This window comes from Typopeltis vanoorti, chromosome 17, assembly GCF_054136105.1.
Source record: "Typopeltis vanoorti isolate ZY-2024b chromosome 17, IOZ_Tvanoo_1.0, whole genome shotgun sequence".
Taxonomy (NCBI): Eukaryota; Metazoa; Arthropoda; class Arachnida; order Uropygi; family Thelyphonidae; genus Typopeltis; species Typopeltis vanoorti.
The window spans coordinates 56,266,428-56,293,227 of NC_143565.1; the positions used below are offsets into that span (position 1 = coordinate 56,266,428).

General features: G+C 36.4%; 1 protein-coding gene across 1 annotated transcript in view; it reads right to left on the reverse strand.

The window, feature by feature from the left end:
- The window catches only part of LOC150097410 (uncharacterized), a 299,012-nt gene that overhangs the window by 242,453 nt on the left and 29,759 nt on the right, over nucleotides 1-26,800 (reverse strand). Inside the window, exon 2 of the mRNA XM_090407040.1 lies at nucleotides 25,204-25,351. Coding sequence (XP_090263166.1) covers nucleotides 25,204-25,351 — 148 coding nt within the window. The remainder of the gene's footprint in view (nucleotides 1-25,203; nucleotides 25,352-26,800) is intronic.

A 26,800-nucleotide genomic window follows, 5' to 3' on the forward strand; every position in this document is an offset into this window, starting at 1 on the left:
TTAATTTATAGTATAACTTATAACCAATAACCAAGTGGAAAAACTTACAACTATCTCTAATCCTGAGTAGAGACCAAGCAGCATTGATTTCCTTTCCTTCCCATTCAATTCTTCATTCCATGATATCACTGTAAGCTGCCTCCTGAATTTGCCATAATCACCCACCTTATAGTTCCACATATAACTCTATCTCACAAAAGTCCTGATATAGCTAACCACCTTTTATCCCTTAAAATATATTACCATAATTGAAATCACCCATAATGATCACCCTTTTCTTATTAGCTAGACCAGTGATGGTAAACCTATGACACACGTGTCAGCACTGACACACTTGAGGGTTTCAGGTGACGCACCTTGGATGTTGAAAAATATTGGTATTCTGATGAAAAAACTGCAATAAATCGTGTAAGATCACTCTCAGTTAAGGCGAAGGTAGGTTTCGGCTTTGAGAATAAACTCAAAATATTTCGACGTGATTTAGAAAGTAACAATTTTAAGTATTTCCCAAGAGTGAAATTTTCTTTTAACGAAACCAGCTCCAAAAATCGTGAACAACATATCAACCAATCTATCAAAGTTCTAAAGTCAGTAACTGAGAGTTTTCTTCTAGATTTGAGCAATTTCGAATGTTGGAACAAACAATCCAATTCATAAAGTATCCTGATGAAACAGAATTCATGGATCTTAAATTAGATGGCTTTGAGTAGTTGGATTTAAAAGATCTTGAAATGCAACTAGTCAACTTCCATGTAATCCTATCTGGAAAAGAAAGTTTATTGCTCTTAGAAATGAATTAGAAGAACGTGAGCGGGAACGTCTGCATGATACACATGTGTAAAAATTCAGATTGTAAAATTCGAAACAACGCCAAGATGAGGTGCTCAGCTCTTTTTCTATAAGTATTCTTGACTTCAAGTTTGCTTGTTTTGGATGAAAAAGTCGAGTTTCTGGTAGGGGGGGGAACCCTACAAATTCTGTATAACAACAAATACCTCACCTTTACCCGAAAAGCTCCGAAAACTTTCATACTCTTAAAATCTTTGCTAAAGCTCATCTAACAATTTTCTCTTCTACATACTCTTGTGAAACTCTATTTTCTGCTTTAAATAATATCAAATCGAAAGGGAGAAATAGATTGAGCAATGATTTGAGTGCTGCCTGTGTAGCATTAAAATGTACACACTATAGCCCTTCTATAAAGCAACTTTCTACCAGCACTCAGCAACAGAAAAGTCATTAAATGTAATGTAAGTTTGTAATTTCACTTTATTAAATTAATTGTATAATATTAATTCATAGATTTTATATCAATGTCCTATTAAATAAATAGCCTAATATGATATGTATAAGTCGCCATGATTATGTATTTAAATTTATAATGCATGTATGCAAGTGGCACATCAACAACGTCAATATTTTAAAAAAAATGTTTGACACACCTGGGTAAAAATTCATCTAAACATTTCCTTCTCACTGCATTCCACATTACCAGGTCTACGGCAACACCCTGCTAAACATTTCATCCTCTCTACCTCCACTTCACACTATACTGCTTCAAAAACTGCTGCCAGTGTTCGCTCCTGCATCTCCACCCTAGATGGGCACAACGCCTCTGCCATCATCAATAACACTACTCCTCCCTTTTTGTTTTGTCCATCTTCATGAAAGACTACAAATCCCTCCATCTCTATTCTTGTCAGAATGTCACCTTCCTTCAACCATGTCTGATTTATACCAACAATTTTTGGGGGAATGAATTCTATCAACGCTACAATTTTATTCCCCTTGTTTCGAATACTTCAAGTATTTGTAAACATACACACACTAGCTCATTTCTGTTTCTATAACAAGTTCCACTAACCCCACTTCTTGGACACGATTCATCTAGACTCTCCTATCCATTCCTGTCTATCATCACTGATACTACACCTTTCCCCGAGACCTAAATATCACTCCCAAATCCTTAACTGTCTTGATTCTTTCTTGCACACTCACACATCTAGTTCTGAAACCATCATCTACACTTTTCACACAGTGCCCCCATTTCCATCCTGACCTCCTCATTTCCCAGTCCACTCTGTGCTGCTGCTTCTCTCCACTTATGCCACTTCAACCACCCTGCTCACAAACTTGCCTACCCTACTCTCCAGCTCTTTCACAATACCTTTTCCTTCCTCAGGTCTTACATTCACTTCAGTCATTCTCTCTGATAGCAACAGTTTCTCTAACTGACTCACACCAAATCTATTCAAATGTGGCCCATCGCTTTTATATAGTTCTATCTGTTCCTCAAACTCATCCCACACATTCACAAAATGAACTCCTTTTTCCCCAGACAACTCTGCTAGTATACAATTCAAAATCTTTGCTTGCCTTCTCAACTCATCATTATCATACCTGGGCAACATGCTGACAACAACCTTTCACTCTTTCCTAAACAGCTTCATGATATCCCTCTTTGCATTCTTCTTATTATCAGTCAGATCACTGATGCTATTCAACTATCACTAACAACTCTTTTGCTCATAAACTCCTCTTATCCAATGAATGCTTCAACCACCCTGCTCATTCTACCTCCCAGAAAACAGACCCTGTGCACCTTTTCCTTCACCACACCTCTTATCATCAAATCTCCATACATTGAAATTCTCAAATCATGCAATATTTCTTTCTAATATTCCCATGCAAATCTGTAATTCTCCTCAGTTCATTCTTCATACATTTAATCTCATGCCGCATCTTAGCTGACTCTGCTTTCATATCTTGAATTAGTTTTTCGGTGCCATTTACTCAAATCACATTTTCACTACCTTGCACGTCTGCTAACTCTCTTCTGGTTCTCATAACGCTTACCACTGCTAACTCGCTGTCATTTATGCACACTGGCTTACCAATCAAGATCACTAACTCATTACCACTTTCACCCGCTGTCATACCATTACCACTCATGCACTCAGCCATATCGTCAACTCCACTTACTCCCATACCTCCATATACGATCTTTTTTCATTAAGTACAAAACATTCTCATTAATCTACAAAGGCTTGATATTTTTCAGTTAGTAACTTCCCAGCTCCTCAATGGAGAGTAGATTAAAGATGCATGTGAAAACTTTTCCGTGATCACAGAACTTAACTCAGCAGTTTATTCCACCTTTACCTCCCCTTCCTTGCTTGCTTACTTACTCGCTTACTAGCATTCTTGTTACTTAGAGACCAATGTTCTAAAAAACTCACTACTAATATGCATGGCTCTTACTGAAATAAAATCAATACTCAAGTGAACATGGCTGCCATTACTACAGTGCATGCACACTAAAGTGACAAGACAAGCTTCAAATTATAGGCCAATCAATGCGTCTGAAGCTGGAGAGGTTAGTGAGCACCAAGATTCAGAACTGAGTTGGCAGTAGCATTCCCTTTCCTGGACAGCATGGATTTGCTAAAGAAATATCATGTTTAGTAATCTACTTACTTTGTACAATAAGGTGACAGGTAATTGGACAAAGGAGATGCATTTAGAATGCCTTTGATAGATTGCCATGGGAATGGATAACAGGATTAGTGCATTAAAACTGATGATGGGCTATCTGATAGGTATCAGCAAGTTGTGTACAAGGGAGCAACATCTCAAAAGAGGAAGCCACTAGTGGTGAGTGTCACAAGGGTCTGTTTAGGGACCACTGCTGTTTAGCTTGTATGTTAATGATACTGATAAAGGTTTGAAGGATATGCAGTTGTTTGTAGATAATACAAAGTTGAGAAGACCTATGAGGAGTAAAGCAGATGTTGTGGCTTTACAAGAGGACTTGAATGTACTGAGAGCATGGGCAAGTAAGCAGGATTAGCCAGTCAGTGTTGGAAAGTGTAAGATTTTAAAATTCAGGAAACAAAATGGGATGCAGGATATAATACAGTTGGTGGGGTATCTTGGGAGAGCAGAGGAGGAAGTGTACAGAGTGATGGTAGGCAGGGAAGTAAAATTCAGGGGACACATTGCTAAAATTTTGAGGTCAGCACAACAAATTATAACAATTATGCAGAAGATAATGACATGTAGAAGTGAGAAGATTATGGTTCCATTGTATAAGGCATTGATCAGATCATATATGGACTATTGTGTACAAATCGGGTTACCTGGTTTTAGAAGGATGAAGGGGTACTGGAAAGGGTTCAGAGGCAGTTGACTAAGGTGGCTTCTGGGTCTCTGGAATGTTGAGTATGAAGAATGGCTAAGATGATGCAATCTGCAGTCTAGAGAATAGGAGGAAGAGAGATGATATGATAGAGACATACAAGTTGGTAAGGGGGTTGTTATAGGATTAATGTCGAAGAGATAGAAGTGACTAGCTTTAATTCTCAAACCAACTTCTCATTACCATCATCCTTTTCATTGTCTCTCAATTTTCTGTATGTCTTCATAACACTGCATTCTCTAAGGAGTTACAATGTTCATGTGTTCAAGAAACATACTAACAGTTTCTACTAGCTGACCACATGCATCACAGATGTGCTGCAGATTTTGGAATTTCTAATATGTGGAGTTCATACATACATACAATATATATATATATATATATATATATACACATACATACACACACATATATATATATATAAACTTAGAATAAACCTAATGGTAAATATATTGCTAATAATAATGTGATCATTTTGTTTATCCATCCATCCATCGGTGGTTCTAACAGGCACTTAAACACCTAGAACCTTCTAAGTATTCTTGGATAAGGTGGTTAGCCCTATGCCCATTTTGTTTATAATAACTGAATATATCTCTATCATTTGATGTGGGAAAAACAGCTTACATGTTGTTAGTTGTCAATTTAAGATTTTGCAGTATAATTTACATCAAAGAAATAAAATAAATAAATAAGAGATTTTATTACCTAGCTTATCCAGTAAGAACCACAAACAAGAGACATCAGGGAAGAAAAAAACTTTTCAGGATAAATTGCAAATTATATATATATATACCCTCTGTCCAAAAAGAAACCGAACTTTTCAAAAATAGAAGAAATTAGTGGTGCCACCTGTTGTATCTTTCTGTTGTCAAAAGCGGCAAACTTCATTAGTGTTGTGTCAACTGTTTATGACATTTGTTTCTATTAGAAGCCGAGTTATAGTTCTAGGAGTGACAGCGTGTTTTGACAAAACAGTCAGTCGTCACGATATTCATGTCGTAAGTGACGAATTCTCGCTATCAATCACTTCAAAACTTCCAGATAAAACATACCATTGACTATTTGGCCAGGCAGAATGAATTCTTTGTGGATAATGCCCTTGGAATCATAGAAACAAATCAGCATTGTATTTACTTTCGAATTCTCCAAGCGACTTTTTTCTTTGTTTTTTCTGATGCCCCTCTTCTGGTGGTCTGCACTCAGCACTCTGGAGCTTTGTTTTGGGCTCATACTCAAAACACCACATTTTGTCACCAGTAATGATCATTTCAAGGAAGTCTGAGTCCTTATGAGTGGTTTTAACGAGGTCCTTGCAGTGTTCAATTCGATACATTTTTTGGTTGTCGGTCAACTTGTGGGGAACAAATCGCGAATTCAATTTACGAAGGCCCAAACTCTTGGTTAAAATGTTGTGCACGGTTGATTTTCCAATCCCCAATTCATCTTCGATCAATCTCACAGACGATTTCGGGTTTTCTTTGATATAATCACGCACTTTTTGGATGTTAACCTCGCTCAGTCCAGTTTTTGGACGGCTCAGCTTTTCGTCGTTCTCAAGCATCTCACGACCACTTTGAAGTCGCTTAAACCACTCGTAAACTTGAGTATGGGATAAGCATACATCACCATATGCTTTTTGAAGCATTTGATGCGTTTCAGTAAAACGTTTACAAAGTTTAACACAAAAGTCAATCGCAGCTCTCTGTTTGAAACTTATTTTCCGACCATTCGTCAAAACACACTGTCACTCTTGGCACTATAACTCGGCTTCTAATGAAACAAATGTCATAAACAGTTGACACAACACTAAGGAAGGTTGCCGCTTTTGACAACAAAAAGATACAATAGGTTGCACCACTAGTTTCTTCTATTTTCAAAAAGTTTGGTTTCTTTTTGGACAGAGGGTGCATATATACAGGGTGTTCGGGATAAATATGACAGTTTCGTAAGGAAAAAGAAAATCTTCTTTGTATCTATTAAATTTAATGAATTGACAAAAAAACATTACAGGCAGAGTTAATTACAATACTATCAACAAGATTTACTCAAAATAACCACCATTAGCATCGATCACAGCTTCAATTCTGCTTCGGAACCTCGAACAAGCTGATGCTACAGTCTCCCTGGGAAGGGCCGCAAAAACTGTTTTAATTTTATCCATTAACTGGGCTTTTGTATTACTGGAAGTGCGATTGGTGTCTTTTTCAACTGCGCCCCATACAAAATAATCCATGGGGTTAAGGTCTGGGGAGTTTGGAGGCCAAACATTTGGACTGGTGAAGTCGTAGAAATTTTCAGACAACCATTTTTGACTTTTCCCAGAGGTGTGGCAAGGGGCCGAATCCTGCTGCCATACATACGGCCTACCATTGGCTACCCTTGTTATCCAGGGCTTGACTACAGTTAGCAACTCCACGAACAAAGCCCGAATTCCAATGCCAGGGTTCTTCAACACCTGTTCCTGCAGATTTGCGAGGAATTCTGCTGTACGAACGCAATCAGATCGTCTGCTAGGGATCTTTCTTCTTGCTACATCCTCGTAGTCACCATTGCAAGTCTCTAGTTCATGCCTGATTGTTTTTACTGTATTCAGGGAGCATTGGGCAGCAGTCGTAATATCCTTATTTTGATGGCGGGCACGAATCATCATGATACAAGTTATTCTCTTCCATGATTCAGGTGGGTTCCAGCTATCCATCCTTTCTGACATCTTGTATATGAATGAAGAAGGGTCCAAACTTTTAAATGAAGAGAAGTGTGTGTTAATACATGTAACTTACGGAAAAATATAATTAATTATAAATATGTCAAATTTATCCCGAACACCCTGTATATATATATATATATATATATTTTTTTTTTTTTAAATATTTATCCTGAAGTTATAGGTGATAAGTCATAGGAAATTGGCCTCACTTAAACAATTTCTTTCTTTCTTCCTTGATGTTTCTTATTCATGGTTAATACAGATAAATTATAATGGATAACTCACACAATCGTAAGTGAAATAAGAGATTTATTTAGCTGCTAATATTTTGCTGGTTCTCAAACTAGCATCTGCAGAGCACAAATATTTTGCCACAGTACACAAGCACTGACAATCAATGGGAAAAATTCAACTGTAATGGACATAAGAACTGAAGTCTTAATGTTGATAAAAAGAAGTTTACATATTTTTAACTGGAGGGGATCTTAAAATGAATGTCTAAAAATAGTCAAGTAATTTTATTTCCAGAGTGAAATTAATATGATCATATTCATTTTAGTAAATTAATATAATTATATTTATGGAGGTTTTGAAAGTGCTTTGTAGATACTGCTGACTCCAAAAACAGTCTTTGCAACTATCAATAACTTCTTTGTAGCACTTTGGTTTTCTTCCATCTAATCTTGTCTGAAGGGATATATCTAAAGCAATGTTTCACAAACTTTACATTAGTTGGGAACCAGTTTTCTTTGTTTCCCCCCCCTCTCAGTATAATGTTTTGCAGTCCATGGTGAGTACATATAGGTCTGTAAGTATATGTATATAGTTAGCAGAATTAAATAAGTAATTTGTAATTGTAGTAAAAATATCTGATACCAGTAAGGAAATAGGTACAACTAAGAATATATTCTCTATAAACTTGAATAAATATATTAACTTATTTCTACCACTTATTTTTATTGTTTACAGCATCATTTTCTCTATTAATAGATCATCAAAATCTATATTTGAATTTTGAAATCTGAACAGAGGAACACATATTGGGAAATGCTGATCTAAATAATGGTACGCTAGTCCTGACTTGTCATAATGATGGTAGCAAATATATTTCTTATGTTCCTAGAGTTGATACCAATAGATATCAACAGCTTTTTTGAGAAAAAATCTGTTGATATATATATATATATATATAGCAATCCAATTCACAGGTACAAGGCACTTTATACTCACTGGGTATGAAAAAGGATGGAGTTTAACCAGAGATGAATTGATGAGGATTCACTAATTTGCAATGTAGTTTAAATATGGTGTGAAGCTTATATTCATTAAGCACTCTGGCTATGTTTTTGGATGTGCTGTAGACATACAGGGAAAATATTGGGAAAATATTTAGTATTTTATCTATTTTATAGGGGTTACAGCCACTGACTAAAAATGTGTGGCAAAGGTAGGGAAGTTCAACAGCAAGGGTTACATCATCGAAACAGACAAGCTTGGTTCTATGCATCAGTATTTTTAGGATATTGTACCATTGGCTGAATGATTGTTCAATTCCATATGCAAATTATCTTTGGAAATATAAAAGTATAATATTATGAAATTATAACATTTTAAAATTATAATAATCCAAAATTATTACAATTTTCCTAAATTTTGGCATATAACATTTGCCAGTGTGTGTGCGTGCATGTGTGTTGAATTTTCAAAACAGAAAAAGATAATCAATCATTTGAAAAGGATGTCACAATTATTATATCTAGGAAGAGTACACAGATGATTATTTTTCTACTTCTATTGTGAAGTGTATTTCAGGATGGCGGTTGTTTACATGCATTACAAAATGTTTCAAATGTGTCTGGACCATTAGGCTACATGAAAAACATATCACATCACATCATCTACGTAGTGCAGCCAGGTCACTGGTTTGAGTGTAGCTATACTGGATGTGGAATCTTGTCTGTGAATGAAATGACCATATATATCTGGCTGTTTAGGAGGATGATGATGCAGGATTTTGATGTTCACCTTCAGATAAAATTCACTTCTCAGTTGAAAATCAACAGGTTTACCATTTCTGAATGTGAGATGTGCTTGTAGAAGTGTCCAAGGAGAACGAACTTGATTACTCAGTTTACAGGAAGCGATTTGTCATACACGATACATGCACGACAAATTGTTGGATTGTGATAGAGTGGAATTTTAGGAACTCCTATCTTATCACAATCTAACATGCATTTCCAAACAAAAAAGGAATATAAATACAGGTGATTGCCTCTGAGTAAGATTTATGCTATGTAAATATATCAAGCAAGTTTCACTATGAAAGATTAAATAAGTGTGTATTTAGTACCATTCACAAATGAGTTAAAATTAATAATGAAAGTGTAAAACGTTAGCAGAGTTTTATGAAATAATATGTATCAATAGATATAGAATGTTAGCACAAATTCAACATGGGGGGGTGAAGTCCAAAGGTCATGGAGCAGTGACGCGAGGATGCGGCTCGCCCCAAGCAAACAGTGTGATGTCAGCGCACATACGTACGATAACGGAGAAGGACGGACGCCGTGACGTAAGACCACGTGAGTGTTAGCTGGACATCGTGAAATGCGTGAAACGCCGAGAAAAAAAAGAGGGAAATATAAGGGTCATGCACCCATGAAAAAAGGCTTTTTGTTCCTGGATCTCCTAGTGTTCGTCTTTCGCGGTGGTGAAGGGTGGCAGTGCCTCCATACTGGAGGATTCCGATTAAGGCAGCAGCGGAACTCGGCGGTCTTATCTCCGCAGAAGAAATGAGCCCGGCAGTCCATAGAAGGCCAGATTCCAGTAGACCATTGACCAGATACAGAACCAAGGAGCAGATAAGTAGACTTTATTTGTGTTTTACTGAATGTGAAAGAGATTTGTGCCACATTGATAAGTTCAGAAAAGGGAACATTAATGATATTGAATAAGACTGTGTTGCTATTGTTTAGAGAGGGTTGCCTTTAACCTTACTGCCTATTGCTGTGATAAAGTTCATTAATATGTTGTAAGAAGTTACGAATATGTCTAGAGTGAGGAATTGCTAATTTATAAAGGGACTGTAAAAGATATAAATGCTATCTTGTGTGGTCTGACAGAACTACTGAGATTTAGAAAGATTGTGATAATCATGCATGATTAAAGTATTTAAGAGTATAAATAAGATTCTTACTTTAGAAAATTACAGCATAATCAGTTGTAGGTATATTTGTAGTATTGTAATATTTTAACTTTGTCCTGACTGTCAGGAACTCCCTTAAGATGGGAATTAAGCTAATAGTATTGAATGTACATATTTTTGATATATAATAAACCTTGCTTTTGTATCTAACTAAGACTATCTGTGATTTCTGGAATCTGATGCACCTCTTATAAAATTAATACGAGCCTATGCAGGAGACTAGAAAAAAATAAAGTTTGGCCACGTCTGCAAAGTTGCTAGGTATCATTTAAGTACTGTCTTGAGATTACCTCTTGATTGTTAATATTACTAATCTAATAGCGCTAAGTGGCACAGCGAAATATAAATTTTCTTGGCGTTTTACGAGAGGTAAATCTTAGACACTCTGATACTCTGGTGTTGCCTCGATGATCTCGAGAAAATTCCATTGTCCCTCAGAGGTACCACATGATACCCGATTGAGAGTATAACGGAGATCTCACACAAAGACAAAAGAATAGTTATAACAGAAGAAAGTCGACAGAACACAACACAACAAGGGATATTAATACAAGCCTATGCGGGGGGACTAGAAAAAAGTAAAGTTTGGCCACGTCTGTAAAGTTGCTAGGTATCATTTAAGTACTGTCCTGAGATTACCTCTTGATTGTTAATATTACTAATCTAATAGCGTTAAGTGGCGCAGCGAAATATAAATTTTCTTGGCGTTTTACGAGCGGTAAATCTCAGACGCTCTGATACTCTGGTGTTGCCTCGACCTCGAGAAAATTCCTGCCACCCTTCACCACCGCGAGAGACAAACACCGGGAGATCCAGGAACAAAAAGCCTTTTATCAGGGGTGCATGACCCTTATATTTCCCTTTTTTTTTCTCGGCATTTCACGCATTTTGCGATGTCCAGCTAACACTCACGTGGTCTTACGTCACGCCGTCCAGCCTTCTCTGTTATTGTACGTGCGCTGACGTCACGCTGTTTGCTTGGGGTGAGCCGCACCCTCACGTCACTGCTCCGTGACCTATGGACTTCACTCCCCCCCTCATGTTGAATTTGTGCTAACATTCTATATCTATTGATACATATTATTTCATAAAACTCTGCTAACGTTTTATACTTTCATTATTAATTTTAACTCATTTGTGAATGGCACTAAATACCCACTTATTTAATCTCTCATAGTGAAACTTGCTTGATATATTTACATAGCATAAATCTTACTCAGAGGCAATCACCTGTATTTATATCCCTTTTTTGTTTGGAAATGCATGTTAGATTGAGATAAGATAGGAGTTCCTGAAATTCCACTCTATCACAATCCAACAAAATCGCATGTCCATCTGACACAAAAAACTGGCAGTATATGAACACTAAGAGCAAGGGCATACAAAATCTCCAGCAATATAGACAAAAGAAACCAGGAGCTCAATTATCTTCTCAGTTCCATCCTGCCAAAAAATGGCTATAACAGAACAGTGGGCAACAAAATCCTATGTCAGTCTCCTACACAGCCAGTGAACATGAAAAGCAATTCTCCCATATATACAGTTAGTTACAGACAAGATTTCAAGGTTATTACATTAACAGGGTATAAAGGATGCTTTCTATCCTCTCTCAACAAGATTTCTAATCTTCTCAGGCCTCTATCCCCCTCCCCCCAATCCATGACTTAAGAAGCCTGGCATCTACAAGATAAACTATGCCTGTGGGTTGTGTTACATAAGATATGCCTGAACATTTCAAGGAAGTGGAGAACAAGAGAAAGCACAAATCAGGATTGCTAGTACATACAATGGATACTAAATATCAAATGTTGTGGCAACAAACTGAGATGGTGCACATGGATTAGTTTCTACTCAAGAGCACTGAGAGAACTGGCTGAAACCATAAAACATCCTCACCAGTGCAACAAGAAACAATGCATGATTTTACATCAAGTCTGAGCCTCTCTAATTACACATCTAAAATATGCAGATGTCAGTAATGCACAGAATGCCAACAACCATCAAAAGCCTACATAGTGTATGTGTGCATTTTGTTGTTATTATTATTTTCAAATAGTTCATTGTGGTCGACACATTTTTATAACCTTATTATTATTATGGGGTGCAAATCTAGCTCGCCTCCTCGTGGTGCACTCTGGATAATGCTAAATGAGCTAGAGAGATTGTGGCAGCCAGTTTAACCATGGATCTCCTGGCTACTAACTACATGCAGCAATCAGAAGTGAATTACAAGACCAACAGTCCTTACAAGATCCATTTGAAAAACCAACTGACCAGAAATCTCGGACCTCAAGTCCAAATTTGTCATCTTACATCAAAGGAATTAGCTAATCAAAATGCGAATACCTATCAAAATTCCTTCTTGACCAAAATATAGACACCATACTCCAGAAAACACATGCTGCCGCTGAAGAAGACTTGTACAGAAGAGGGAGAATATATGGCTACCAGCTCATAGGAGAAACTGGCCATCATAGCAACATATGTCCGTAACAACATTGAGCAAATCGAACTTGCTACTGCGTCAAGTGATGATGATGATATTAACCTGTTGTGATGAAGCTGGGTGAACTGACGCTCGTTAATGTCTACAAGTCACCAAATGTTCAATGGCTTCAACAAGTGCTCCCCCTTTTGAATCATTCAACAATATATGCAGAGATTTCAATACCCATCATGAGTTATGGAAGTATGCTCAGAATGATGAATGCAGTATAGCCCTTGCTGACTGAACTGAGGCCTTCAATATCCATTTGATCTTTGATGCTAAAGAATGTGGTACCTTTAATTAAGCAGTATAGAGAAGAGACTATAATCCTGACCTCTGTTTCGTCCCCTCTAATAACATAAATCAACCTCTACCTACTCAAAGAAGAGTTCTTAGCGATTTCCCTCACAGTCAACACCGGCTGGTCCTCCTTGATGTGGGCATAAAAATACCTCTTTTCCAATCAATTCCCCACCCGAGATGGAATTTTCAAAGAGTCGATTGGGAAAAATATGCCACTGACCTTGACAAGCGTCTTCGCTTCAGATCTCCTGTACCCAATAATCATAAACAACTATTAGAAATATTTGGAGGGGTGGCGATTTGGAAATCGCAAATGATCTTCTTCACGAACTAGATGCAGCAAGACAACAATGCTGGACTGAAACAATTGAAAGACTGGACTTTAGACACTCCAGTAGGAAGGCTTGGAGTGTGTTACGGAAGCTAGAAGGTGCCACAATTGGTGACTGCTAAAAAGACAGATGTTACACCAAACCAAATTGCTAATCATATTATTAAAATCTCGACATGCCAACATGACAGAAATCATACAATCAAAGTTAAAAGAGAGAATTAAAGGTAAAACTACAAGATGAATCAGAATATGCTAGACCTTTCAGAGATGAGGAAATCAACAATGCACTAGCTGATACAAATATGGGAAAGGCTCTGGGGTTCATCAGGAATTTCTTATTAATGCTGGCAGAAACAACAAAAGATGGCTTGCCTGTTTCTTTTCGGAAATAATGAACACTGGCGTGTTACCGAAAGAATTTAAGAAAGCTAAGATAATAGCTCTTTCCAAACCACCTGGAAAATCAACTGACAATCCACAAAACTATCGACCAATCGCATTACTAAGCTGCGCATATAAACTACTGGAAAGACTATTGTATAACCGCATAAGCAACACCATCTTTGAACACATTCCGATTGAACAGGCAGGATTTAGGGTTAATCATAGTTGTTGTGACCAGGTTCTGGCGCTAATGTCATACATACAAGCGGGCTTTCAACAAAATATTAAAACTTCTGTAGTTTTTCTTGATCTGTGGGATCAAGAAAAACTACAGAAAAACATGGTTTGCAAGGCCAGATTGACCATAATCGTGATTGCAGATGTATGACTTGTGTTCTTCTAAAAATATATTGCTAATAATGCCTGTTTATAGACTGGCTTACTTCGAACCTGTCTGTTCGAAGTAAGCCAGTTTATAGGAACAAGGTATGCTATATACTCCTGCCACTGAGAGAGGAGGGAGCTGATCTTTTGGTGGAACAGATAAGGGTAGCAAGTTAACCACCACCATATTAAATTCAAAAAAGAAAGACTGTTCTTTGAATCTGCATCTGCACTCAGGAATCAACATAATTTAAACAAATATAGCTGCATAACACTTCCCAAAATTTGGGAAACATTAATATCAGAGATCCCTCTTTACATCTTAGGCCACCTGCAAATGCCCATAGAGTTGCACCACCTAGATAAGACTTTAGTTTCACTCACTGTTGTTACAAAACGTTTTTTGTAATCCCCGAATATGTCTCTATGCTGAGACGAAATATTGGAAGCATTAAAATTAGTTTTAATCCTTTCTCAGTGCTGATAATATTCCATTAAACCTCCAACATGAATAGATATTTCCATCATGTTGTCCTTAGAGAAAATATTAGTAACCAGAAGAAACTTAACAACGGCTTACCACAAGGCTCAGTATTGGCCCCCTCTCTTATTTAGCTCATATATAGCCAATATGCCAGATACAGTATCAAGAAAATTCTGCTATGCATCCATGCATATTTACTTTAAGAAATGGCAACTACAACCAAGACAAAGTAAAAATGAAATGTCAACTTTCCATCTAAATAATAAATTGGCACAAAACAAGTTGAACATCCCATTCAGAAATTCAGTCCTAAGCCATAATAAATATCATAAGTATCTAGGAGTTGCAATTGACTGTACTCTTATCATATAAGAAACATGCTGAAAACACAGCTGGGAAAATATGAACTAGAAATAACATCATTCAGAAATTATGTGGCACTTCCTGGGGGTGCAGCAGCGAACACATTATGAACATCTGCACTCGGTCTGGTTTTTTCTGTGGCAGAGTACTGTGCTCCAGTCTGGCTCAATAGCTGCCATACTAAACTAATTGACCATCAGCTTAACACCACAATGCGACTTATATCTGAAACCATAAAAACAACTCCTGTTTATTGGCGTCCAATGATGAGTAACATAATACCACCAAATCTACGAAGATGTGATGCTTTATTACGAGAATATTACAAAATACTCAGAAATACTGAATTGCATATATATAATGACATATCAGAACTATAGCTTAACAGATTAAAATGCCCAACTTGAAACTTGATTTGATAGGCGCTGCCTCAACATCCCAGGTATGAAATTCAGCCAAAAGATATGGACAACACTGAACAGGATTCGTACTGATGTGCAAGCTTTCTGTATAAGTGAAAGAAAATTCTCTCACCGGAGTGTGACTGTGGACACCCGAACCAATCAATCCATCGTATTTCCACTGAGTGCAATCTTCGGACATATATGGGTAAAAGAAGTTACTTCTTGGAGGTGACATGATGTTGGCTCTATTACGAGAATATTACAAAATACTCAGAAATACTGAATTGCATATATATAATGACATATCAGAACTATAGCTTAACAGATTAAAATGCCCAACTTGAAACTTGATTTGATAGGCGCTGCCTCAACATCCCAGGTATGAAATTCAGCCAAAAGATATGGACAACACTGAACAGGATTCGTACTGATGTGCAAGCTTTCTGTATAAGTGAAAGAAAATTTTCTCACCGGAGTGTGACTGTGGACACCCGAACCAATCAATCCATCGTATTTCCACTGAGTGCAATCTTCGGACATATATGGGTAAAAGAAGCGACTTCTTGGAGGTGACATGCCTATTATAGAATGGATCAGAGAACTTGATCTTAACTTATAAGTGTGTTGTCTACCGAAAGTGCAACTGCCTATGTTTTATTTTAATTGTTTATCATTTACATTTTTTATTTACCTTTTACATATTTGTACTGATTTATGTGCATGCACTTTTATAACTATGTAGATTGCCATATGATGAATAATAATAAAATTATTATTATTCACTTTTATCTCCTGATGATGTGAAACAGGAATATCACAAAACAACTTGAGTGTCTTAATAAATAATTTTCATTCCACGTGTTAAATATACTGGCAACAAAATTGTAATACAATATTATTCATCATCACTATAAAAATCAATGAATATAAGAAGACATTTCCTTGTTGCAGTTCATTAGTAAGCATGAACCACTCTGAATTACTAAATTTAGTCTTCAGGCCCCAGCATTATATTTAGCATATAAGACATATATTTATCATAACTATTTCTTTTTTTGCAGTACCTATTTTTTCCAGTTTTTTTTTTTTTGTAAGGAACCTAGCCAAAGGTTTTTCCAAATTCTGTCAATCCCTATCATTTTCCTTACAGCGAAAATCAAATCAATAGCTAATCTTGTTTTTTCTAAAATCAAACTGATCTTCTTTTAAACCTTTTGTTGCTTTATCCCTCATTCTTGTTGCCATCATCCTCTCATCATACTGACCATAGTCGTGATTATAGAAGTAAGTTGTGTTCACCTAAACAGATGTGACTGATCTACCTGTCTATCTGAAAGTAAGCAAACTTGCAGGAACAGGGTACTTCAGCCACCAAGAGAGAGAGGAGGGAGTTGATCTTTGGTAGAGCAGATAAGGGTAACAATTTTCTGATGGGACCTAAAAGCTGTGTAGAGGTTGTACTTTTTTAAAGAACTAGCTATTTTTTTTCTGATGTGCTCTAGATGTAGGGGATGGTGATGGCATTTCTGAAACCCTTCTGAAGGGATGGCTGAGGATTTGATTGTGGAGAGAATTGATTATTTTTTTAAATATTGTAAGTATTGTAGCCATTGAATTGAAAGGTGTTGTGTATGTGGTTGAGTTCTGTTAAAAGAGAGGTTCCACTGGAAGAAAGATCATAGGCTCTATTGTTCAGAGTTTTAATGGTTGGGAGGGAACATAGAAAATAAATATCAAGGTGGAAAAATATTCTGGAAGCTGTTGACAAAGCTCAGAAATGGAGGAAAGAGTGCTGTAAAAGGAATTAGAGATGATAAAGATGTCATGAAAACTGGAGAAAAAGATATCCTTGATGTATGGAGTAATTACTTCAAAAAATTGCTAAATGAAACAAGCAGTGATGACAGCACAGTAGTAAAAAACACCAACAGACATGCAATCAGGAATACATATCCATACTTGAAGTAGGAAATGTCATCAAATGCTTGAAATGTGGAAAAGTAGTAGGAGTAGATGATATTCAACCAGAAATGCTCAAGTATGGAGGTAAGTCTTACAGTGGCTGCACAACATAGTTCAAAAAGCCTGGACAGAGGGATGAATTCCAGATGATTAGAGTAGAGCTCTCATAGTACCCATATATAAAAAGGGAAATGAATGTGAGAATTACAGAGGTATTTCCCAACTGAGTGTTCCTGGTAAGATTTATTCATGTATACTTGAGAAATAGTTGAGAAGGATTGTGGAAGGGAAGCATGATGAAACACAAGCAAGATTCAGGCCAAATAGAGGCTGTCAGGATCGGATTTTCACTTTATGACAAATAGTTGAGAAATCGTGGGAACATAACAAAGATCCCTATTTAAGTTTTATAGATCTGGAAAAGGCATATGACAAGGTGTCAAGAGAAAAGCCATTCAAAACACTACAATTATATGGTGTCAATGGAGCATTATATTAAGCAATACTTACAACTCTTTATTTGAGTTGTAAGTCAGCAGTTAGAAATGAAGGAAGTACAGGAAGATAGTTTGATATTAAATATGGTGTGAGACAAGGATGTACATTATCTCCTGTGTTATTCATTATCTATATGGATCACATTATGAAGGAAAGTGTTATTAAACCTGATATCAAAATTGGAGATATTAATCTCAGCTCTTTAATTTATGCAGATGATGTTATACTTGAAAATTAATCCAGTACAAGTCTGCAAGATTCACTGATTAAATTGAAGAACTCTTGTAATAGATTTGGTATGAAGGTCAGCAATAACAAAACAAAGACAATGAAAACAGAAGCATTGAAAATATCAACTGCATTGTGAATGGAGAACCTATAAAACAAGTAAATATTTCAGCTACTTAGGCACGATTTTTAGTGAAAATGGCAAATTGTAAATGGTAAATTAAATATGGAAATAGACAACAGAATCTATAAAGCTGGTATGGTAGGAAGTCAACTGAATAAATTTGTATGGAATAAGAGAAATTAGTCAAAACACTAAATTCCGATTTTAACTTATGGATCTGAGAACTTGGTTAGAAATAAAACACTTGACAAAAGACTAGAGACTGCAGATACAAGAGTCCTGAGAAAGATTAGGTGTGTGAACAAATGGCATCAATAGCAATATCATATTAAAAATGAGGTTATTAGGAAAGAACTTCACATTGTTAGCATCCAGGAATGTGTTAACAGAGCTAATCTCAGATGGTATGGTCACTTAAATAGAATGGGAAAGGAAAGATTAGCAAAACAAGTGTTCTCTGTCAGGTTGAAATGAAAAAGATCCAGAGGAAGACCAAGATATAGGTCTATTGATACAGTGAAAAGTGCCTAAGAAGATAGAAATATAACATCTGATAATGTTGGAGTCTTAACAGGTAACAGATTGATTTGGAGGAAAATTGTAGATAGGAAGTTAGTGGTGATGTAAGTTTTTCATGCAGTACTATCATATCATGTACACTCCCCCCCCTTGAGGGCAGATATCAGGAATTTGATGATGATGATGGTTGGGAGGGTTTGTGGTGGGAAAGTATCTGCCTGTGTGAGTGGATTTTCTGTACACTGGAGAGGTTACCATTTGGAAGGAGCATAAACTATCGTTACTAAACACATCATCACTTCTATCTGGCTAAGATAGAGTGTATCTCAGGCAGATAGATCGGTTTTGAAAAACTATGACTCATTTTTCAAAGTTTTCCATGTAAAAATGGCAAGTCAGATGAGAGGGTGAACACAGAGCAATTCCCTCTATCTGTTTGTAAATTTTATTTCTCCAAGAAAAATAACCAGAATTGATGGCAAAAAAAAAGAGATCTAAGATATCAAATGGAAAAATGTTTTTTTAAGAATGTTAGGGTGTCATTCAAGGGAATATTGGTGAACAGTGAGGTAATGTCAAAGCTTACCAACATATCTCTATTATTTAAAGTTAGATTTTCAATTGAGATTTTAAAATGAATAATTTTTTTTATTTCTTTATTTTTTATACAGAATGTGGTAAGACTAATGAAGGGGGATAAGAGAGTCTTCCAGCTGTTTTGACAATTTGTAGCATGATGCAGTAGTGGCATCTACTTTAGGTCTTAAGGGAAAATTGGGTTTTCTGGATTTTCAATAAACCGTATATCTGGTGGGAGGACAAGAAAAGAAGGGTTTGAGTTTATTTATTATTATTTTTTTTTTTTTGTGATGTCAGGCAACCAGGAAGATATGTTTTTAAGTAGGCTTTTTAATTTTTTAACTACATTTTGGTGGGATCGTAATCTAGTTGGATGTGGGTAGAGCGATCTCAGAGAATAATATACAATATATTATTCTCCTATATATACTATATATAATATGGTACAACTGCAAGAGCTAGAAGTTGATAGTGCACAGGAGGCGGTTAAGAAGTGTTTGCATGAAGCAATGGCTGACTGCATACCTAGAGTCCAAATAATAAATCAAGTAGGGGTTAAATGGATGAATAACACCATTAAGCTTGAGCTGCAAAAAAAAGAAACAACTATGGAGGGAATTTAAGGAGAAAGGTGACCGGCAGGCACATGAACGGAATAAAGCGCAGGTCAGAAGGATAATGAGTGTGGTAAGAAAAGCAAAAAAGGATTATGAAAGAACATTGGCCATGCAGGCTAAAGAGAATCCCAAATAGTTTTTTCGATATGTTGCAAGTAAAGGAAAAATGTATATGGCAAAATGATTTTAAAGAATGCCGATGGTAGGGAGGTAACCGATTCAGTTGATATAGTTGAATTACTGAGCGAGCACTTTGCAAGAATATATCATCCAGGTAGTGACATTGCAGAAATGAATGAATCAACAGATTATACAGGAATTGTGGTGAATGAAGTGCAGGTGAGTAATCCATTGCAAAACCTCAATGTCAATACATCTGTGGGATTGGATGGTATACCATCACATGTTGTACGAGAAGCGGCTAAAGAATTGTCAGTGCCTTTGACCATTTTGTTTAATTTGAGTCTCAGGTCTGGGGTAGCCCCAAGGGGGTGGAAAGAGGGTGAAATAGTTCCACTGCATAAAGGAGGTTCCAAGACTGCTGTTGAAAATTACCGGCCAATCAGCATATCAGGAATTGTTGTCAAGGTCTTGGAGAAAATAGTCAAGAGAAGAATACAAGATTGGATAGATGAAAATGGGATACTGTATGGGGGACAACATGGTTTTGTGAAGGGTAGATCATGCCTCAGTAACTTGCTCACGTTTTATAACACAGTGATGGCTGAATTGGATAAGGCTAATGGGTTTACAGTGATTCTACTGAATCTTGCCAAGGCCTTTGAAGGATACCACATGGAACTCTAATCAGTAAACTGAAGCAGATGGGGATGGATATAGGGTTGGTGAGATGGATAGGAGGGTGGTTGATGGAGAGATACCAGAGAGTGGTTTATTCAGGAGTTGAATCCAAAAGACGGCTTGTGACTAGTGGTGTGCAGCAGGGTTCTGTTCTTGGACCACTACTTTTCAATTTGTTCATTAACGATATAAGAAAGGATCTGAGAGGAAGTGTTCACTTGTTTGCTGATGATGCAAAGTAGTTGGGTAGAGCAACTGTGAGTGCACAGGATGTCAAAATTTTGCAAGATGATTTGGATAGTTTGGAGGACTGGGCTAAGGAAAATGGATGTCAATTTAATGTGGCAAAGTGTAAGGTTATGCATTTTGGGGTGAAAAGATTAGCAGCAGTATACCACATTGGTGGAACCGTACTCCAGGAGATTGATGAGGCCAGGGATTTGGGAGTGTTGGTGGATAGGGAATTGAAGTTTAGGGGGCACATCGCAAAAGTGGCTAAATCAGCTCATCAAATCACTTGGTTGCTGAAAAATACTTTAACAAGCAGAGACAAACAAGTTATTGTTCCTCTGCATCGAGGTTGATAAGACCCCATCTAGACTACTGTGCCCAGATATGAGTGCCAGAGTTTCTTCTTGATGGGGAGGAGGTGGAGAGGATCCAGAGATGAGTGAGCAAGATGATAGCAGGTCAGTGGAATGAACCTTATGAGAACAGGTTGAAGATTTGTGGGCTGCAGAAATTGGTTGATAGGTGAAAAAGGGGTGATATGATTCAGACATTCAAATTACTGAAGGGTTTCTATAAGATTAATTCAGAAGATATTTTTGAGATGGCCCCCTAGTCCTCCCACTACCAGTGGGAGGACTAGGGGCCATCCATGGAAGCTTGGTAAGAGTGTGGTTAGCAAGGGTGTTAGATCTAGGTTTTTTACTTTGAGAGTAGTAAATGAGTGGAATAAGCTGCCAGAGTCTGTTGTGGGTGCCATGACTGTAAATGAGTTCAAGGTGAAGTATGATAGATACTGTGTGAATGTCGAATAGTTGTTCTTGACATGATGTTAGGGCCTCCCTCGATGAGTCTGTCAACTCCTTGGAGTTGCCCGAAATAATAATAATAATAATAATAATAATATCATAATCATCAGTTCCGATGATTATGTTCATGTGGCATTACCCTTATCCACTCTGGTGATGACGATACTTTATCTTTTTTTGTAACATTTTAAAAGCAGCAAGTTGGCCAGAAGATAGATTACTTTTTAGAGGGGAATACTGGGAGAGGATATTGGCAACATGAAGTCTGATGTTGTTGGCTAGCTCAGGAGTTAAGTGACAGATTCCACATTCTATATTGTACATTAGGTCTAGCACCAGCACTTCTTTCAGTGCAATGGCAAAATTGTGGCTAAGGTATAGAGTGCTCACGGCATCTTTGTTGAGCCTTTTCAAAGATAAATTCAGTATGGTATATATCCAATTTGCAACCGAGGCCTCCAATAAATGCCCATAGAGGGTGCACCACCTAAACAGTGTGCTCATTAAGTAATGAGGCTACAATTATTATAACAAAACAAAGAACTATATTTGGAATTGTCAATTACACAGATTCAAAATAATGTCTCTATACAATTTGCATCTGTTGTAGAGGTGTTAAGGCATGGTGGAAGTCCTGAATGGGAGCCTCTTTCAATGTGTGGATCACACCATGTTGGATGTCCTCAATGTCACTGAAATGCTTCCTTTTTATCAAGGCATGCACTTCATCTTTGAGAAGGGCAAGAAGTCTGTAGTAGTCAAATCTGGAGAATGGGGGGGGGGGGTCAATTCACATAAACCGACTTTGTAGTCAGAAATTGCTTCACAGGCAAAGCACAGTGTGTGAGCACACTGTCGTGCAACAGAAACCAATTGTTGTTGTGGAACAGTTTTTTCCTGACATGTCGCATGCAGATGTACAGACACTACATTACTCCTAAATAATGCTCACTATTCACTGTAGTGCCCTCAGAAAAAAATCTGTGGTGGATGATTCCAGCAGTATCGAAAAAAACAATAACTATTGTCGTGACACATGATTTTTGCAATCTGACTTTCTTCTGCCAGAGAGAAGATGTTCCATGCCATTCCCTGCTCTGGCATTTCGTTTCAGGATCAAACTGAAAACACCAACTTTCATCACCAGTGGCAATTCTTTGCAACACATCACAATCTTGATCAACTACATGGACGAAATTTCGACAACATGCAATCCAGTGCTCCGTCTGTTCGTGTATCAATGTGTGCAGCACAAATCTCAAACAAATCTTCCTCTTGTGCAAATCTCTTTCTAAGATGAATCCATTTCCTTACTGACACCAAGATGTACAGCGAGTAGTCTAGTGGTTACTCACATATCATGGGCAACAATTTCCCTAGCTTTCACCACATTTTCATTTGTCATGCAGAAAATGGCTGTCCACAGCATGGTTCATCCCTATCCTCGTTTACCCCTCAAATGGCCATGACATCTATAGACATCCAGCTAAATCTGGATACGATTCAGTAACACCCAATGAATAACATGGATAAGAAGTGCAATTTGGCCTTACTATTTCATCCGCCTCGCCAGTAGGGAGGTTAAACATTGAAACCAGTGGAACACCTATACATGGCTCAGACAGTTGTCATCATAAATGTTTTATTTAGGTCTTGATACACTTCTGCAGCAGTTTTTCCTAATTTACAGTAAAATTTTATCAAAGCTCTCTGCTCCATGATGCAACTTCTGACATACACCACTCACACACTCTTACTTCAATGTTGCCCACACGAAAACTGCTGCATCACCCGACTTGAAAGTTGCACCTGCAATTACAACACACTCTGGTGGTCAAAATTATAAATGTTTTTTATTTTTATTCCGACTTGAAAGTTGCACCTACAATTACAACACACTCTAGTGGTCAAAATTATAAATGTTTTTTATTTTTATTCAAAGGGCTGTTCTGTAAAAAATCAATCTCATTACTTAATAAGCACACTGTGCAGATAGAACTCTAGCCACAGCCACAAGTTTTATTCAGTATTGTGTTGCCTTTCTCTCTCTGTGTGTGTGTGTGTGTGTGTGTGTGTGCGCGCGCGCATGCGTGTGCGTGCGTGCATGTTACAAGTGTTAGTTGTAATCTCTGAAGATGGCTCAGTGGCTAAGATGAAATACTGGAAGCATTTAGAATTTTTTAATTGTTTCTAGTGCTGTCAATAGTCCATTAAACCTCCAACATGAAGAAAAGTTGTTCAAAACTGCAACAGTATATAGCCTCTACTTAATTCAGCAGTTAGAAATGAAGGATGAGTAGGTCAAATGTATTATAAGAATGCACATCATATTCAATGTTATTCATCATTCATTTCATCCCAAAGCAACTTACTGGATTACTGCTAAGGCAATGAATTTTACTAATAAATTATTATTAATTTATCTGCCTCTAATGAAAGTATTTCTATCCATTATATTTTCCCTCCCTCATATGTTCCAATCATCATCACATGGCTAATGTCTCATTAATGTCAGTTTGCATATTTTCACCTTTTAGTAATTTAAATATACCAATCAAATATAGAAGTTCCCTTAATTAATAATTTCTAGTATATCCTGAAATAAAGATATTCTTTCACCACCCCCAAGCAATTTTGGCTTCAAATGAGGCACATGATTTCTGGTGTACCTGGCTATTATGCCAAAGAATTAGAAAAACAAACTGTCATGTCCCACATTAAGATCAAGCACAGTACAAAATGATTTGTCCTGATTGGCATGAATGTGTCAAACTTAATATTCCAATGAAGATTTTACACTTATGCAATATTTGGATAGAATACCAAACTGAACTTGGGTGATAATTTTAATGATGAGTTTCCAAAATCAAATTTCATCATTTATTCAATCTTGTAGACACTGCAAAAATAAGAGAATTTACGGCACTGCTGTAAAGTAGTACCCATAAACTATCGAAAAAGATGGTGTATTTATTCTTAAGCACCTCCTTGAAGTAGTTCAAATAACATGTGTCCTATAGTTGAAAAAAAATGTTTTTTTTAAATTAATTAATTTTTTTAAAATTTAAAACATTTTAATTAAAAAGTCTGTAAGTTCTCATAGTTTGTCTGTGAAACAAACAAGCATGAGAACCTACAGAATTGTCACACACAGTTAAGTGTGAAGGTTTTATTAACCACTGTGACCTAAAAGATGGGATTGCTTATTCTTCAAAAAAAAAATGCTTGATTGATGATTTTTTAAATTTTTTAAATAACTGACAGATAGCTTTTTTTCCTTTCAAAATTCACTATGTTCGAAAAAATAGGCAATGAATTACTGAAATAGAATTTATATTTCTCCAAATTCTTTAATCTGTAACTGTGTCTTCAAGAATACATGCTGTAATTTACTACTCTATCTTGATATAGCCAATTTATATTAACTAATTTAACTTGCACAGTTTTGCAATTAACGAATTTGGTGTAATAAATTTAACATTTCTCATAACTATAAAAAAAAAAAAAAAAAACACAGTTTCAATTAGCCAGCAATATTAAAAAAAAAAATAACAAAAAAAACAGTTTCTTTTAAAGCATACCCGACAAACAAATGTTGATGTTTTAGTGGGCCTTTCATTGACACACTCAGGATGGAAGAGGCAAAGGCATAAAGGACACTGAAGAGAGGGAAGTCCTTTACCAGCTGTGCAGTGAACAGAACATACCAAATGATCTTTCAAAGGAATACTGTTATTAAATAAATAAATAGTAAAAAAAGCATTTTAGGCAAATTTAAAAGTAAGGTTTCAATTATATGAAACAAAATTCTTTACTTATTCAGCATACTTAACAAATAAGTTTAAATGTAACATCATTTATCCAGAATTCCTACTATCAAATATATATACATTTATTTATTTATTTATTAAAGCTAAAAGAGGCTTTATTATTTATTTTTTAACTGAAAATATTTCCTACCAGAAGCAGCTGTTTTATTATTATTATTATTATCTGACCTCCATGGAGTCAAAGAAACACTGTCAAATAACACTGGACTGTTACTATATAATGTTGTATTAAGTGTTTTTATTTATTTATTTATTAAAGCTAAAAGGTTTTATTATTTTTTTTTTAACCGAAAATATTTCCTACCAGACTGCAGCTGTTTTCGTAGTAAAACACCAATAATACAACGCTGTAAAGTAACACTGGACACGGTTACTATATAATGTTGTATTATGGATTGCACTTAAGGACAATGATGACAAACATTTTTTCAGGAATATATTAAGCCAGTATAATGACCACAGTTATCTAAATAACACTACACAGGCTGATAACATAATCTGTAAAATGTTTTCTCGATCTTTCACAATTTCTAAACAACAACTGACAGAAAAGATACTCTATAGGTTGGTTTAACTATATTATTCAGTCCTAAAAGTGTAAAACTGAGATCCAAAGGCCTCACTGCAACAGGCAGAGAGTTGGGTAATCCAATTTTCTTCATTTTCAGTCAAAACATACTGTTTATTTCTCACAATAAAGATTGTGCTTCGCTTTCCCTTACCTGTGATAATATCTCCAGTTAATTTCTCTTTTTTTAGGACTGACTTAAATCCTAGTCTTTCTGGTACAAATGCAACACATTCACAGCTTCCCAGATTTCCAAAAAATCTGATATCCTTTTCTGCTCAACACTACATCTCACCTGTAAAACTACTAACCATCTAAATCTAAAATGCTCAATCCCAGAATGCTGTTCTCGTATTTGGGGTGATGCACCAAAATGGACTTGAAAGGTGGGGGCCAAAGGGAAAAATACTGCTTATATGTCAATGCAAGTATAGTATCAGGAATAAGGGTATAGAGTTTATGACATTGACACATGATGGTAATAGCATTTTTTGAAAAGAGAGAAATAATAATAAAAAAAAAGGAGACAAGGTATTACTGATGATTTCAGATCTGTGTCCTCTCCATGTAGAACTTGAAAACAATAATGATAATGGATATGAGGATAAAGTAAGCATGACTTTTAGATATTTAGCAGGTATTGGTAAAGGCTAGGAACTGTAGAGGGAGATGATGAAATTTTTACACTGATGAGACTGGTAGGTAACTGACGGGCAATAATAATGGAAAACTAATTATAGAGACATTGACCTGGCAGCAGGAAATAATGTATGAGTAAGG